The 16888-nt window shown below is 36.1% G+C and overlaps 1 protein-coding gene across 1 annotated transcript; it reads right to left on the reverse strand.

The window, feature by feature from the left end:
• Window positions 1-7595: 7595 nt before the first annotated feature.
• creb1a (cAMP responsive element binding protein 1a) lies at window positions 7596-16155 on the reverse strand. Its single transcript, XM_052546422.1, has 8 exons — window positions 15988-16155; window positions 14545-14643; window positions 14256-14402; window positions 13916-14016; window positions 10651-10790; window positions 10348-10530; window positions 10039-10183; window positions 7596-9069 (listed from the first exon to the last, which is right to left on the reverse strand). Exons 2-8 carry the CDS (start codon window positions 14632-14634, stop codon window positions 8925-8927), a joined length of 951 nt encoding a protein of 316 aa, XP_052402382.1. The 5' UTR covers window positions 14635-14643; window positions 15988-16155; the 3' UTR covers window positions 7596-8924.
• Between the last annotated feature and the right edge of the window lie 733 nt (window positions 16156-16888).

Below are 16888 nucleotides of genomic sequence, written 5' to 3' on the forward strand. Positions count from 1 at the left end.
TGAATTAGTTGAAAGGGGTGTGTTCAAAAAAATAGCAGTGTGGCATTCAATCACTGAGGTCATCAATTTTGTGAAGAAACAGGTGTGAATCAGGTGGCCCCTATTTAAGGATGAAGCCAACACTTGTTGAACATGCATTTGAAAGCTGAGGAAAATGGGTCGTTCAAGACATTGTTCAGAAGAACAGCGTACTTTGATTAAAAAGTTGATTAGAGAGGGGAAAACCTATAAAGAGGTGCAAAAAATGATAGGCTGTTCAGCTAAAATGATCTCCAATGCCTTAAAATGGAGAGCAAAACCAGAGAGACGTGGAAGAAAACGGAAAACAACCATCAAAATGGATAGAAGAATAACCAGAATGGCAAAGGCTCAGCCAATGATCACCTCCAGGATGATCAAAGACAGTCTGGAGTTACCTGTAAGTACTGTGACAGTTAGAAGACGTCTGTGTGAAGCTAATCTATTTTCAAGAATCCCCCGCAAAGTCCCTCTGTTAAAAAAAAGGCATGTGCAGAAGAGGTTACAATCTGCCAAAGAACACATCAACTTGCCTAAAGAGAAATGGAGGAACATTTTGTGGACTGATGAGAGTAAAATTGTTCTTTTTGGGTCCAAGGGCCACAGGCAGTTTGTGAGACGACCCCCAAACTCTGAATTCAAGCCACAGTACACAGTGAAGACAGTGAAGCATGGAGGTGCAAGCATCATGATATGGGCATGTTTCTCCTACTATGGTGTTGGGCCTATTTATCGCATACCAGGGATCATGGATCAGTTTGCATATGTTAAAATACTTGAAGAGGTCATGTTGCCCTATGCTGAAGAGGACATGCCCTTGAAATGGTTGTTTCAACAAGACAATGACCCAAAACACACTAGTAAACGGGCAAAGTCTTGGTTCCAAACCAACAAAATTTATGTTATGGAGTGGCCAGCCCAATCTCCAGACCTTAATCCAATTGAGAACTTGTGGGGTGATATCAAAAATGCTGTTTCTGAAGCAAAACCAAGAAATGTGAATGAATTGTGGAATGTTGTTAAAGAATCATGGAGTGGAATAACAGCTGAGAAGTGCCACAAGTTGGTTGACTCCATGCCACACAGATGTCAAGCAGTTTTAAAAAACTGTGGTCATACAACTAAATATTAGTTTAGTGATTCACAGGATTGCTAAATCCCAGAAGAAAAAAAATGTTTGTACAAAATAGTTTTGAGTTTGTACAGTCAAAGGTAGACACTGCTATTTTTTTGAACACACCCCTTTCAACTAATTGCCCAATTGCACAGCCTTAAGAGCGTGCATATCATGAATGCTGGGTCTTGTTTGTTTTCTGACAATCTACTGAACCTACTGGTAACTTGTTTGCCACGTAGCAATAAAAAATATACTAAAAACCTTGATTATTCTGGTTAGTCACATTGTACTGCTATTATTTTGAACAATACTGTATGCTAAACTTTTATTATAAACTTTCAGTTTGATACAGATCTGTGCAGAGAAGATAATATGCTTTTATTCTTAGCTTTTTGTATACTGATTAATTGTGCATTTTCAAACTTTTAAGAAAAGAAAGAGAAACTCACCAAGACATTTCCAGCCCTATGAGACCTGTTTGTAACTGTAAAGAATTTTATTTACAACAAATGTATTTCTCATTCTGCTTTGCCCTCTCTGTCCTTAGAATAAAAACAATTATTTTCAGTGTGGCAAAAAAGCAAGGCGCCTGACAGAAGAAAAGAAATAATCAAGTTTTCAGTGAATTGCTCCAGGACCGAATAGTAAATGAGTAATACCACTGGAGCGAACCGTTCCCTCTGCCCTGCCTCTCTGTAATTAGATTGTAATTGTACCACAGTGAGAAGCCCAAAGGAACCACGTCGTCAAATCAATTGCACTCTCCTCATTCATTGCCATTTTTTGTTAGCTTTCTTTGGATGAATAATTGAAACCTCTTGAAAGCGACAAAAGGCTTTGGGTAGATGTACCTGCTAAGCTTCTTAGTGAATGACGAATTGATTTTTGTGAATGGATGAAAATGTAGTCATCCTGAAAGTTCTCGTTTCAGTTTTGCAATACATGCTCCTTAGTCAATTCAACACAGAGACATGGTAATTAGGTCATGCCCTCACATGCTCCTTCATCAGATAATGCTGCGATATGTCATGTGGGTACATTTTTACAATTCTTAATAAGGAGATGAATGAGAAAAGAGACGAACAGAAGACATCAACGCATGTATATTAATTTTATTGAATGAGTTTGAACAGTACATGTGTTCTACTATAGTATTACCATAACAACTATTTTTACCATGTCTTTATTTTGTTTGGCATTTAATTTAATTTAATATTTTATTTCACAATTTTGGATTTTGAATATTATTTGTTGTTGTTGTTGTTGTTGTTGTTGATTTGGAATTTTAGGCACCTCACTATGGAGAACATTGGGTGAATAGACTGATGTGAGTACCTGATGCGCACCTGGTCAAGACTTTTTTATTGGGTATAAAGAATAGAATAGAATAGAATAGTTTTCTAGAGATTTTCTCCCAGGCCTCAGTTCATTGTAGAATTGTGAGAATGTAATAGAATAGAGTAGGTTTCATTTTCTCTTAGACTTCAGTTCATAGTAGAAATGTGAGAACAGAATAGAATAGAAAATGTTTTCAGTGATTTTCTCCTAGATTTCAGTTCATAGTAGAATTGTGAGAATAGAATAGAATACAATAGAGTAGAATAGAAAATGTTTCAGTGATTTTCTCCTAGACTTCAGTTCATAGTAGAATTGTGAGAATAGAAAAGAGTAGAATAGAAAATGTTTTCTGTGATTTTCTCATAGACTTCAATTCATAGTAGAATTGTGAGAATAGAAAAGAGTAGAATAGAAAATGTTTTCAGTGATTTTCTCCTAGACTTCAGTTCATAGTAGAATTGTGAGAATAGAATAGAATAGAATAGAGTAGAATATAAAATGTTTTCAGTGATTTTCTCCTAGACTTCAGTTCATAGTAGAATTGTCAGAATAGAATAGAATAGAATAGAGTAGAATATAAAATGTTTTCAGTGATTTTCTCCTAGACTTCAGTTCATAGTAGAATTGTCAGAATAGAATAGAATAGAATAGGTTTCCAGAGATTTTCTCCTAGACTTCAGTTCATAGTAGAAATGTGAGTACAGAATAGAATAGAACAGAATAGAAAAGAATATGTTTCCAGAGATTTTATCCTAGACCTCAGTTCATAGTTGAAAAACATGCAGATCACAAGGACAAAATGGACCACAGACACTGCACCATCAGTCCATCCATACTGGCAGTGGAGTTCACACTTCATTTACTGTTTCATTTATTTCGATTAGTGTCACATAACAATCAGTCTGGAGTACTTCAATGACTATGAAGAACAATCATAATCCAAAACAGAAATCAGACAGACAGGGTCATGAAGTTAAATGTGTGAGAGAGATGAGGAGGGAGGTCATGCCATTACTACTCCCAAAATCAGAGCATCGAGACACAGCTGTATGAGCAAAAAAGCAATCACATCATTCATTTCAATAACGCTTAATGAGATCTGATTAAAAAACGACCAGGTGCTGAAACAAATGAAGGCAGATTGTTGTTTTAGTGTGTTTATTATATAAATTGCCTACAAACCCGATTAAAAAAAATGTTGGGACACTGTACAAACTGTACTCAACCCTAATGAGTAAAAAAGGAATGGAATAATTTACAAATCTCATAAACTTATATTTTATTCACAATAAGCATATAGATAACATATCAAATGTTATAAGTGAGACATTTTGAAATGTCATGTCAAATACTGGCTCATTTTGGATTTCATGAGAGCTACACATTCCAAAAAAGTTGGGACAGGTAGCAATAAGAGGCCGGAAAAGTTAAATGTACATATAAGGAACAGCTGGAGGACCAATTTGCAACTTATTATGTCAATTGGCAACATGATTGGGTATAAAAAGTCTGACAGAAGTCAAGATGGGCAGAGGATCACCAATTCTGCAGCTAAAAATAGTGGAGCAGTATCAGAAAGGAGTTTCTCAAAGAAAAACTGCAAAGAGTTTGAAGTTATCATCATCTACAGTGCATAATATTATCTAAAGATTCAGAGAATCTGGAACAATCTCTGTGCATGAGGGTCAAAGCCAGAAAACTATACTGGATGCCCATGATCTTCTGGTCCCTTAGACGGCACTGCATCACATACAAGAATGCTACTGTAATGGAAATCACAACATGGGCTCAGGAATACTTCCAGAAAACTTGGTCGGTGAACACAATCCATCTGCCATTTGCCGTTGCAGTATTTTGCCTTTGAATGCATTCATTTTTTTAGCATAGCTTTCATAATCTGATATGTGCCTTTCAGAATTTTAGAAACATGCATTCGAAGACAAAACTCCTAAAATTAAATACTGAAGTGCCAAACTCCTAGAATATAGGCTACTTATATATTTCTCTTTAAAAATTTGTTCACCCAAAAAATATTTTTTTCATAATTTACTCACCATTCCAAAACTATTTGACTTCATCTTTGAAACACAAATAGAGATATTTTTAGTGAAACCAGAGAGCTTTCTGTCCGTCATTGAAACTTAATTCCACCAAAACCTTGACATTTAAGGAAATTCATACAGACATGGTAAGAAATGCATAATTTAGTTTAATTCAAGTCTTCAGAAGAGACATGAACATATTTAATGAAGACTCTTTTTCACTTATAAACATTGATCAGTGCACATGTATCAAACTGTAAACAGAAGGTCAAGTGCTCAATCAGTATGGACTGCTTTTATGATGTTTTTATGAACATTTGGTAGAATTTCAGTATAGAGGACAAAAATATCTTCATTTGTGTTTCAAAGATGAACAATTCTTTTTTGTCTGAAACAACAGAATTTTTCCTTTTTATTTCTGTTGAAGTAACCTTTTAAGAACATTGGGTTTTGTATTAGGGTCTGACTGTAATGTTTCATACAGTATATTATCTTATTTGTTAACATATTGTACAAGACAAGGCTGTACAAGGTGTGGCTTACTCTGATCATTATTAACTTTATTTTGTGTTTAATGTAAACTTAAATTTCTGTTAATTAATTTTCTTAAAAAAGTAGATTCCTAGTAGTTATTTTTTAGTTGAACCAGTAGCTTATGACTACTAATAACTTTTAGAGTGAAGTTAAACATATTCATATATTTATATACTCCTCTCCATCTTTAAGGCAAGACAAGGCAAGTTTACTTATAGCACATTTCCTACACAATGGTAATTCAAAGTGCTTAACATAAAAGTAAAATAATCATCAACAAAAATTAAAACAAGCCATTTTAAAATTTTGGAAATTATTTAAAAATGGACTTATTTAAAATTAATTTAAAACAGTTAAAAATAGAAAATGATTTTACATAAAAAACAGTAAATACTTAAAATACAGTGCAATCGTTTCGGACATAGCACTGTGCTCATTCAATAAATGCACAGCTAAACAGATGGGTTTTGAGTCTAGATTTAAATGTGACTAGTGTTTTAGCACATTAGATCTCTTCTGGAAGCTGATTCCAACTGCGGGCGGCATAGTAACTAAAGGAGGACTCCCCTTGTTTTGTGTGAACCCTTGTTATTTCTAACTGACTTTATCCTAGTGATCTGAGTGGTCTGTTAGGTTTATATTCAGTGAGCATATCTGCAATATATTTCAGTCATAGGTCATTTAGTGACTTATATACGAGTAAAAGTACTTTAAAATCAATCCTAAATGTAACTGGAAGCCAGTGTGAGAACTTGAGGACTGGTGTGATATGCTCAGATTCTCTGGTTCTAGTCAAAATCCTGGCAGCATCGTTCTGGATGAGCTGCAGCTGTCTAATGATCTTTTTGGGAAGGCCAGTGAGGAGCCCATTACAATAGTCCACCCTGCTGGTGATAAAAGCATGAACAAGTTTCTCCAAGTCTTGACTGGAAACAAAGCATCTAATTCTTGCAATGTTTTTTAGATGATAGTATGCTGATTTAGCTACTGCTTTGACATGATTACTGAAACTAAGGTCTGTCTCCAGAATCACACCAAGATTCCTGACTTGATTTTTAGTCGTTTGACCAGAGTCAAGGTATGCATTCACCTTGAACACTTCATCTTTGTTTTCCAAATGCAATAACTTCAAAGAAGTCATAACATTAAATTCTAGACAGCATGAAAAAGCTCTATAATTAACCCTTGACACAAATGATCATTTTAATCATTTAAGATATGTCTAATATGAATCAGTGCTAATTACTAGTTTATAATCATTGATCAATGTACATTTTCATTTAAGCTTCTCGTTTTGCTTTAATGGTAATCAAACCCCCATATTCACAGACAAGGAGAGAGAGGAAAGGTTTACACCGAGGCTCCGTTTAACACCACTTAGTACCCTAATGTGTTTTATGAATACGTTTGCCTGTGGCCACTATCAAAGACTGCTGGAGACCTTGATCACTGAGCGTGAAGGTAAAACGCTCTGAGTAACAGAATACAAGCAATCAGGGAGCTGATTCTGTGCTGATCAGTTGCAAGAAACGGCACAAAGCAACCCGGTGTTCTTAAAGCAGAAAATTGAGGTTTCTGCATCCCTTATAGAATGAAATACTTTGCTGTTATGCACCACAGACGATTTCATGTCTGTTTTTATTTACACAAACTGTGAGTGAATGGCTAAAGCTGTAGGATATGTTGCTTTTTTAATTCATTCAGATACAATAAAAAGTATTAAAACTGCATTCTAAGATTGCTTTAAAACGTACTACGTATTTTAATAATTTGTGAAATAGCAAAGCACTACATATTTAGTCTAACTTTAATTATCTTTAGTAAATGAACATTGTTTTTTTTTTTTGCATTTTAATCCAATTTTGTTTAAAAATTGTTCGTTTCTTCCAGTTTGTTTATCATTCTGGAAATGTGAAAGTGAAGTTGATCGCAGTTCATTCCTGTTGCAGCTCATTCTGTTCTTTTATTTGATTGCAAATATAGTAGGGCATCTGGATATTATATTCAAAGAAATTGTGCATACTGAAAACAATTTACCTTTCAACTGTTTGGTTTTCTAACAGTTTTGAAAGAAACCTCTCATGATTACCAAGGCTGGATTTATTTCGTTACTAATTTTAAAATATTGCTGACATTTCAGCAGCCATTACTCCAGTTTTCACTGTCACGTGATCCTTTAAATATGTGGATTGAGTGTCCAAGAAATATTTCTGATTATCAATTATTACTACTCTTTAATGCATATAAACTACAAAAGACCAGCATTTACTTCTATATTTTAAATGTCTTTACTTTTTGACCAAGTGAATGCATACTGAATGAATATACATCTAAATAATTGTAATAATAATCATATACCCAAACTGTACTTAGATTAGTAATATGCTATTCTGAACACAAGACCTTTCTGCGGCTAGAGCGAACCAGGTATTACAGACAGTCACCAAGAAGCAGGACTTGAACAACCCTGGACTGAAGAGAGGATTAAATAACGATATTAAATCTTTAAAAAGTGTTAAATGCAAAATAAAAACTACCTCAACACGTTTGATTATGAACAGCTGCCAAATATATAATTGTTGATGAAAGACTGCACCAGAATGCTTGTTTTTTAACTAATTTAGGTTACACATAAGCAACATATCTTAAAAATACAATACATAATCCAAAGAAATAAAATAAAAAAAAGCTTAAAAATAACATTTACATTGTAGTTATGTTATGGCAAAAGACCGAAGAGAATAACAATAGATTTTCATCACTGAAATGTGGAACAAAAGAAAGAAAGAAAAACAACTAACTTTTCCACTGATCAGAGATCAGTTTTGTATATCAAAATCTCCACCCAAAATATAAGGGAATCAACACAATAAGTCTCTGATCAGTGTAGATGGCACCAAACTGACCTGTAAAGTCTGACATAGATGAAGAAATTCCAATATATTACAATAGAAGCACACTTAACAAGTTAAAAAGGATTTTCTGATGATGGGCTATCAAATGCTCACTGAAAATCACATAGTATATTTCATTGACTTTTTTTTTTTACAACACTTTTTCAAACCCCATCATCCCACGTTTGAATGCATCCACCTATTTTTGTTAACAAATGTGACTTTTTTCTTATAGCAATTAATTTTTTAACAAAAGCAACATTGCTTAAGAAAAAGTAGACAATGGCGCATTCTATACCAATCCAAGTCATAACAGAGACATATTTTATATATATGTATATATATGCATGTGTCTTAATAAGAACAACAAAAAAAAAGGAGTATATGTATTAGTAACAAAAGCAGTAAAACAACAGGAGAGGGCACATCTGATTTAATCTCAATCATTAAAGACCCATGCTGCAAAAGTGAGAAACTCGATGGGTTCAATCATGCTGGCAGGCAGCGGCGGCATCAACGACTGCTGCAGTGTGGGAAAGTCTTTCAAATGAGAACCTCAGAGTGACAGGAGCAGGTCTCAGAAGCAGCACCCCGGGCTGTTTCCATCATAAACCAACACAAACATTCATTCCCGGTCACGGTTGCAGCTGAAAGGTGCGCTTTTATGGTTGGCGACGCTCCTCAAGTAGGGCAACGTGTTTGATAACGAAACTGTACCCTGCATTTCATTTTTTTTTCTTCTTCGTAAGAGAAAAAAGTAAATAAAAAAAGTTTACACTTACAAACTTACAATGTATTCCTGATAACTGAATTTTTTTTGTGTGTGTGTTTTTTTTTTTTTTTTACAGAAGATAATATTTAAAAAAAGAAAAAGAAACCGAAATGAAAAGAGACAGAGATGCAGGTGCCTTTGTTACGTTCAGAGTCTCTGTCTCTTGAGGCACCAGAAGAGATCCGTTCAGGATGTTTGTGTGAGGACCATTATTCAGATTTGTGACAGTAAAGGTCCTTTAGAGCTTTGAGCTCCTCGATGAGCGTTTTGTTCTGATTCTCCAGCACAGCCACTCTGTTCTCCAGACACTTAACATACTCTTTCTTTTTCCTGCGGCACTCCCGTGCTGCCTCCCTGTGGTGGAAACATATTAGTACAATGGACACCATGAGTCACTCAAACATAAAATGCTATTTACTTCACATTTACTCCAAGGATTCTAGGTTAGGGTTTTAAGGGAGAACACAGAAAAGTGGTGCTATACACTCATAGCTGAATTAAAATGGCAAGAAAATATATCTTGTAATAACAAAAGGAATAAATATAAGCTAATAAATATAGGCATTTTAATCAGGCATGGGATCAGTTAAGAACAAAATAAAGAAGGAAAACTTGTTTTCCCCCTGCATTCATTATCATTATAGAATAATATTGCTAATAATAATAATTAGTAGTAATAATAATAATAATAATAATAATAATATTTTATTTAAATGACTAAATTAAATTAAACAAATAAATTCTTAATATACAATAATATTATTGTACTGAATAATGTTTTCAATAATAAGTAATACTTTTTTTATTATAAATAGGTTTTTCCTTTTTAAAGATGAAAATTAAAAAAATTAATAAATAAGAAGACGTAAATATTAGAATTGTATTTATTATTTTATTACGACATTTCATACACGTAGTTTATCATGCGTTGATATGAAATAATACAGGCTACAGCGCACAGTGGCAGAACTGAACAGCACACGCTACGAGCACATCTGCACTCGTTTGACTCGCGCCTGGAATGATGTGATCGTTATGATGTTCTGCGACTGAATAAATGCACTTCTTGTGAAATAGTAACAGAAATAGCAGTTGTGAGTGGATTGGCCAACACTAGCCCCGCCCCTGCATTAATTGTGTTAAATATGTTTGACGCGGTAAATTGAAAACATTAACTGCCTGTGTTAACGCGCAAATTTGGACAGCACTATATATATTTAAATATACCTGAATACAGAGCAATTGTTCTGGGGTCATACTTTACAGTCCAAAATAAGCATGCGCATTAATCGTGCAGATGTGTTTTTTTTTTTTTTATCGTACCTGTTCTTCATAAGCCGAACCTCCCGCTTGCGTGTGACCTCCTCAGTTCCTCCCTGGCCGGGCAGCGCAGGAGAGGAGGCCATGACCACCCCTGGAGCGATGGTGCTAGCAGCTGCGGTGCGGATCTGATACGCCTGAACATCTCCTGAGGCCGATGAAAAACAAAAGCAGCACAGATTTAGGTTTTGATAAGCAGACATTTAGATGCCTGCTGGATACAGATCAAGCCTAGCCGTATCTCTCTTTATCTTCTGTCATTTTATTCAAGCTTTTATATACTCGTATAGAACTGAAATGGCGAAATCTCACCTTGTACAACCACTTGATTGCTGGGCACCAGTATCTGCTGGCCGTCGCTGGTCTGTGCATACTGCAGGATGGTGGTGCCGGGCTGAGCGCCTGCCGCGTTCGTCATGGTCAGGGTCTGTAGCCCTTGAACTCCATCTGTTCCATTATTGGCTAACTGGATCGCCCCACCCTGAGTGATAGCAACTAGGGGAAAACAAATGACATGAGCCTGACTGTATTTTGAGGGAATTCGAACAGTGTCAAGCTACTCTTTCTTATGTAGTGAAGTGGTAGTGCATTTGTAGTAGAAAACAAACAGCTTACTGTACTGGCCGCTACTTGTCTGGTAGATGGGCGTTGGCACGGTAACAGTTGTTATGGCTGGAGCGGAATCCTCCTCAGATTTCTCTTCTTCTATCCGCGGGACTGATTGAGCATCGAATGAAAGGTCGTTCAGGATCTTTCTGTGTTACAAAATGTCAAATCAAGCTTGTGAACAATGGATTGTGATTTTAGGATTTCAATAAGGCATGTTGATATCTGAACAGAGGGGTGGCCTTTGTCTACATAGGGGGATTTTGTACAATCATAAAATAGATCAATCTAGTGTGCTTACACAAAATTAAGGGTGCCAACCCCTTTTTCAGACACTAAACTGAAAAGAGTGAGAAGTCTTTGCATTTACATGGCACCTGCAGAGTTTTTAAAATCAAATTTAAGTCTTTTTCACCTGCACAAATAAAATTAATGCCATTTAAGCAACGTAAGGCAATGTGTATGATAACATATTAAAGTAAAACTGTTTAATGCACATGTAGTTCCAAATCATTAACGCACTAACATAATTGATACTTTTGAACAAATACTAATAAACAATTATAGTGACATATAGTAACCTTACTATCTTAATTGTAGGCCTATCACAATAACACATTTTGCTGGATGATAAATTGTCCAGAAATTATCTTTTATTTTATTTTATGGCAGATTCCGAGCAAGAAATACCAATATGTTGACTTTGTGTGGCTTAAAAGTAATACATTTTGTATGTTATATTATGTGTATATGCCAGTTAGGGATGTTCACATTGACCATTTAACCTTTAACCGAAAGTAAACATTTCGACCGATGGAGGAGCCGTTCACATATCGCGTCTTTTGAGCGCTCAAATTCGTTATTTCAAATGCGGTATGCGCGCTCATAATGGAAGGACGCTTGTTTTTTTCCAGACCCGTCTGCACCACATCTAGTTAAGAACATCTCAGCTTTTCAGAATGATGCAAGCGCACCAGGTCATGTGAAAAGAACCAACTCATTCAGCTTCCTTCAGGGTGAAATTCCCCATTGTTTTTGAAAAATGGGGTGCACCCAAACACTGTGGAGTTTTTTACTTTTCTTCTTAAATAAATCTTGTAGCAGAGTTACAGCAAGGGTTTTTCAGTGGTGGAAATCCATTACTGAAATTTCCTTGTTGTAACAGAGATCGCAGCTGAAGGATGATGAGCAACGACAGACGACTCAGGAGCGCAACTGCCCGAGCGCTTTGGAAAGGTATGGAGGAGATAGCAACCCCCAATGCAATATCACTTGCGACGCAAACATCCCCAAGTAAATGAAAGGTGCTTCCCAAAGCTCGTCACTCTAGCGAGACATTATCTCTTATGCGGGTTGTACACAGGCTGCGCTCCAGACTAACCCCACATCATGGCATGTTACATTTTTTTTTATTAAAATTGAAAAAAGAAATTATTGCAGCTGAAATATTTTTCGCGGTTTACGAACGCATCTCATTACAAATCTTGTGAAATACTGTAATCATCTCTCCACAAAAATGTTGGAAAGTATGCAAATGTGAAAACTCACAGTGCATGTAACGATGAAGCCTTCTGCATTCAAGGCTGTAATATGATGTAAAAACCGTTTCGTGAGCTACTCTGATAAATATAGTGCCACTAGGGATGTAAACGATTAATCGATTATCGGTTAATTGTCAATAAGAGATGCAAACGATTAAGGCTGTCGATGGTCGGTTAACCGATTTAATGTTGTTAATCTGTGGCAATTGTCCATGTTTCATAAATTTTGTTCCCTTAATAACGCATGATTTAACTGAAATAAGGGGACAAATTAATAAATAGAATGGATTCTTAATTCATGAAATCTTTCATTTCCCTTCCCATGTTTACCACACACAGTAAGGGATGCGATTAAAAGTTAAAGATGATCAAATAAACCTGAATTACAAGGTTAGACTTAGGTGAAGATTTAGGTAAAGAGACCGGCAAACCAGAACAAAGCCACATTAATGACGGCTATATCTCGAGCTGCATCCAGAGGAATGGTCACGATCTAACATTTTCCTAACCCTGCAAAAAAGTTTTTGTTTCTGTCTCAGCTGTTTCGAACGCGCCGGAGCCTGGAGCACTTACATCGCAGTCTGTACATTATCAAAATAAAATAGAGTCAACTAAACATTTAAAAGCTTACACTGGTCAGTTTAAATAGACCAGTATACCAGTCCTCTCTGCTGTTCCAAGGACGTTTTTGCTAATATGAAGAGGATCATCTTTTCTGTCTATGTACGAATGTTTAAGTAGTTTACATTATAAATAATAGTTTAACATTGAAATGCATTGCGAATATGGAAACATTTGGATTTGTGCCGAATGAGACATGAGCAATAACCTCCAAATAAATCTAGCCAAACCCGCGCTCGCTCGTCCTCTTCTGCACGCACGCGCTATCATGATCTAATGCACTGTATGTCAGATTATTAAAAACAAATAGGCTAGTCTTACCGGAACGCCAAAATTCTAAATCTGACATTTTCTAGAACAGAATCCAGCAGGATCAGATTAATGTGAGCAACAGTGTTTTGCTGCAGCAGCACTGATGAAAGCAGTTCACTTACTGCGCAGCGCAGTCACACGCGCGCAACAGTTACATTTGAGATAATTTTATTATAAATGCCATGATGTCAGTTGAAAACATTGCAATTGTGTTTTAAAATACAACAACGAGCACCAAAAAAACATTTAAAGAGGCTCGTTCAGCGGTCTTCGTGCCAGAAAACAGTCAACAAAGTAAATGACCTCAAATGTATGGCGCGCTCTCTTCATTTTAGCAAATGATCATAATCACATCTAAAATGCTACTAGCATTTTATTCAGACTAAAACCAGATTAATTCAAGTGAGAAAGCGTTTTGTGTGTGTGTGTGGCTTTTGCACATCCTGTCATGCTGGTGACTGCTGCCTGCAATAGATTATAGCATTATGGCTAACGATTAATCAATTAATTGATCATTAATTCAACGAAAATCGATTATGGAATTAATTGATATTTTACATCCCTAAGTGCAACGGTTCTCTTTGAAACACAGCTTGCAGCCTTTTGTGATTTAGTGAGTGCACTTAAGACATTCTGCGATAATGAATTTAGATCAACTCAGCAATGATGCAAAACAACACTCAACAAGATCTTTGAAGTTATAAAGTAAGATATTTTTGGTTCATTATGAAACTGTGGTTCCCTGCCAGAGTCTTCATTACTGATAACACTGCACCAAAACTACAAATCCGTTCAGGTACCTGTATGAGGGCCTTCTAGACAGGATCTCTCTTCTTTTCTGTGAATCTGTCACACTGTCCACTGACTCCTGTGAATCATCACTCTCAGCAATGGTAGAAATCTAACGCAAAGACAACAAAAGAACATGAAAACCTCAGGTATTATTTCTAAACTATCAAGTCTTCTAGATTAACAAACAGAAGAATATACACATTAAACTGAGGTTATTTAATCCTCTGAGCTTTCTGCATATAATTTTGTGTCTTTTTTTAAACACAGAATTATGTTTTTTTTTTTTGTGTGAGTGTGTGTGTGCAATTTTACAGTTTTCCTAGAAATTAACCATCAGGTCAGGCTTACTTGTACAGTTTGCACCTGTGGGGATTGTATGACGGAGGGCTGGGCTGCCTGGATGACCCCGTGAACTTGCACCGTTTGCCCATTGGGCAGCTGAACTAAGGTCACAGTGGGCCCCGTGGCTGATGCCTGTGCTGCAGCCATGGACACCTGCAAGACACAGAGACTGAACTAAACCTGGAGCTAGACCTGGACTGAATTAAAATATCAACCCACAACTCATGCATAAATACAATCAGGCTTGCAATGCTAGCAAATGTGCTGTGAAAACATACGATCCAAAAAAACAGACCTGCGCCAAGGTGGCAATCTGCTGAGTGTCTGTCTCTGAGACTGCAGTGTCGCCGCCCTGCTGGACATCTGCTCCTGCCTCCATGGTCATTTAGATTGCCTGGAGATTTCATTTAATTAAATATCGTTTACTTTGGCAATTGTAAAAGATAATATAAACAAACTATGAACATAAAGAGTAGGTCACCAATGTTTCTTGACAAGGGAAATGGTATCTAAAACAGTTGTAACCACAAAACACCCTGCCCACAAATTGGGTTTGGCATAGTTTCATTTTGAGTATTCAATCCTGCAGCCTGATGGCTTGTCCTATAAAGCATTTAGGTATTCATAGGCATTAAATTTTAACTTTAAAAAAATGTTTAATTCAATCAAATATTAATTTTTATAATAATAATACAATGCAATATATGATATACATTTCTTTGACAATTATTAGAGTAGTGAAATATTTGCATTTATATAGTCTAAAATTATAGTCTAGTATTAAAACAAGAATGCATGTAAGAATGACAAGGAAAATACAGATTACAGTACGAATAGCATCAAAAAAGTATCCACACGCGCTAACACATGCATGAGATATGCTTAACTTCTATAAACGAAATGTATTTTGATGGACCCATGTCTGTTTTGTAACGAGAAATAATGTTAGAACAGACATTTTAAGCAGATCGTGCTCAACAAACCATGGGCTCTCCATTTGCCGCCTTTTTTTACTTCCGTATAACGTTACTGCTGTCAGTCAGATTTAAACTTGTTTTTTAAAGATTTATGGACGTAAATTAGTTAAAACTAAAACCACACACAAACAGGGTGCCATCAAAATTACTTATTTTTTATTTTGAAATGCCTATTTATAGATATTTTTAGGTGAAGCAAAATTAGAAATGTAAGTGCTTGCATTTTCAGGCGTGTTTCGACTTGTAAAATAGCGTTCCTGTTTGAATGAGGCAAGTTATGCAACACAAAATCAGTTTTAGGGTGTAATTTGAAGAAAATAATACTCAAGAGCAATGCACTTCTCTCTGATTTTATTACAAATTAAACCCACAATGGATTACAGAGATTTAGTGGTACAGAAAACCTCTGTATGGGCGAGAATGCACTAGAGATCTTTAATGTAACGGAGAGCTTCGAGTGCTCCATAAAGCAATGCTGGAGCCAAGAAAAAAAAAAGATGCCATGGACGGGCGATCGCATTCATAACACTACGGATCTTCTATCCTTTCCATAAACGCATGTAACGTTACTTTGCAGAGCCGTCGCGCTTTCCTCACTCGACTGCCTGACTGACTCATTGTCTGCAAGCAAGTCTGAGCTGTTGAGAAACAAGCCCACCGCCGCCATGATCTCTTTGTTACAGACGGATCGAGCATTGCGACATGTCCACTAAAACGGCAAGTGCATAATCTGTTTCCCCCACGAATGCCTCTCTTCTTACCCGACACAGACTCGCCTCGTCACTCCCAGGCCTCCGGAGCTCCACTTTTATTTAGTCCGACACGTAAGAGACCGCGTCAGGCTACACCTCCGTCGCGTCACCGAGGACAACAACACAGAGAACGAACGAGGGGACGAGATACAGCCCTAATTCACGTCACGATCGACAGGATCCGAGGCGTAGGCGGAACATTCCGAACTGCGCACGAAGATAAACGAAGAGCTGCCGAGCGGAGACGGATTCACACGCATGCGTCAAATCTCTGCGCTGTGATTGGCTGCATATCTGTTCAAACGTACTAGAGCTGAAGTAAACTTTAATTATTTTCCACATGATGTACATTACTGTGGCTCCTCTATGCTCCACCTTTCAGAAAGCGCGCAATTAAAAAAATAAAATAAATAATTCTGAAAAGGGAGGTGTAAGGTGATTCGCCAGCTATCAAGTGCGTTGTGATTGGACAAATACCTCAAACATGTGACAGAAATGTTAAACCAATAAAACCCATTACAAACGAGGTACTTGTTGCATTCAGTGGGGACATAATTTATGATTATAATGACTTATTTTTTTTTATTTGTATTAATTTTTAATATAACTAATTTATTATTTTTTATTATGTTATTTCCATATTTGTATATATATATATATATATATATATATATATATATATATATATATATATATATATATATATATATATATATATATATATATAATTTATTTTATCTTAGTTTTATTACTTAATTCTTACATTATATACTTTCTAGTTTTTATTATTATTATTATTGCCCTAAACATCTACACGGACCGTAACTACTTCATAGTGGCACTTGGGGATCAACGGGCCCCAATTTGAGAACCCCTGTACTGGAGGACTATGTTTTAAAGGCAAAGGGAA

The sequence above is a fragment of the Carassius gibelio genome, chromosome B1 (genome assembly GCF_023724105.1).
Source record: "Carassius gibelio isolate Cgi1373 ecotype wild population from Czech Republic chromosome B1, carGib1.2-hapl.c, whole genome shotgun sequence".
Lineage (NCBI taxonomy): Eukaryota > Metazoa > Chordata > Actinopteri > Cypriniformes > Cyprinidae > Carassius > Carassius gibelio.

What these genes read in the sequence shown, in the direction of transcription:
- creb1a (XM_052546422.1), bottom strand. Translation starts at nt 14,634, where the DNA reads ATGACCATGGAGGCAGGAGCAGATGTCCAGCAGGGCGGCGACACTGCA. An exon ending in TCTAGAAGGCCCTCATACAG is followed by an intron (nt 10,791 to 13,915) that starts GTACCTGAACGG and finishes TTTGTAACACAG; the next exon opens with AAAGATCCTGAACGACCTTT. An exon ending in GACAAGTAGCGGCCAGTACA is followed by an intron (nt 10,531 to 10,650) that starts GTAAGCTGTTTG and finishes GTTTTCCCCTAG; the next exon opens with TTGCTATCACTCAGGGTGGG.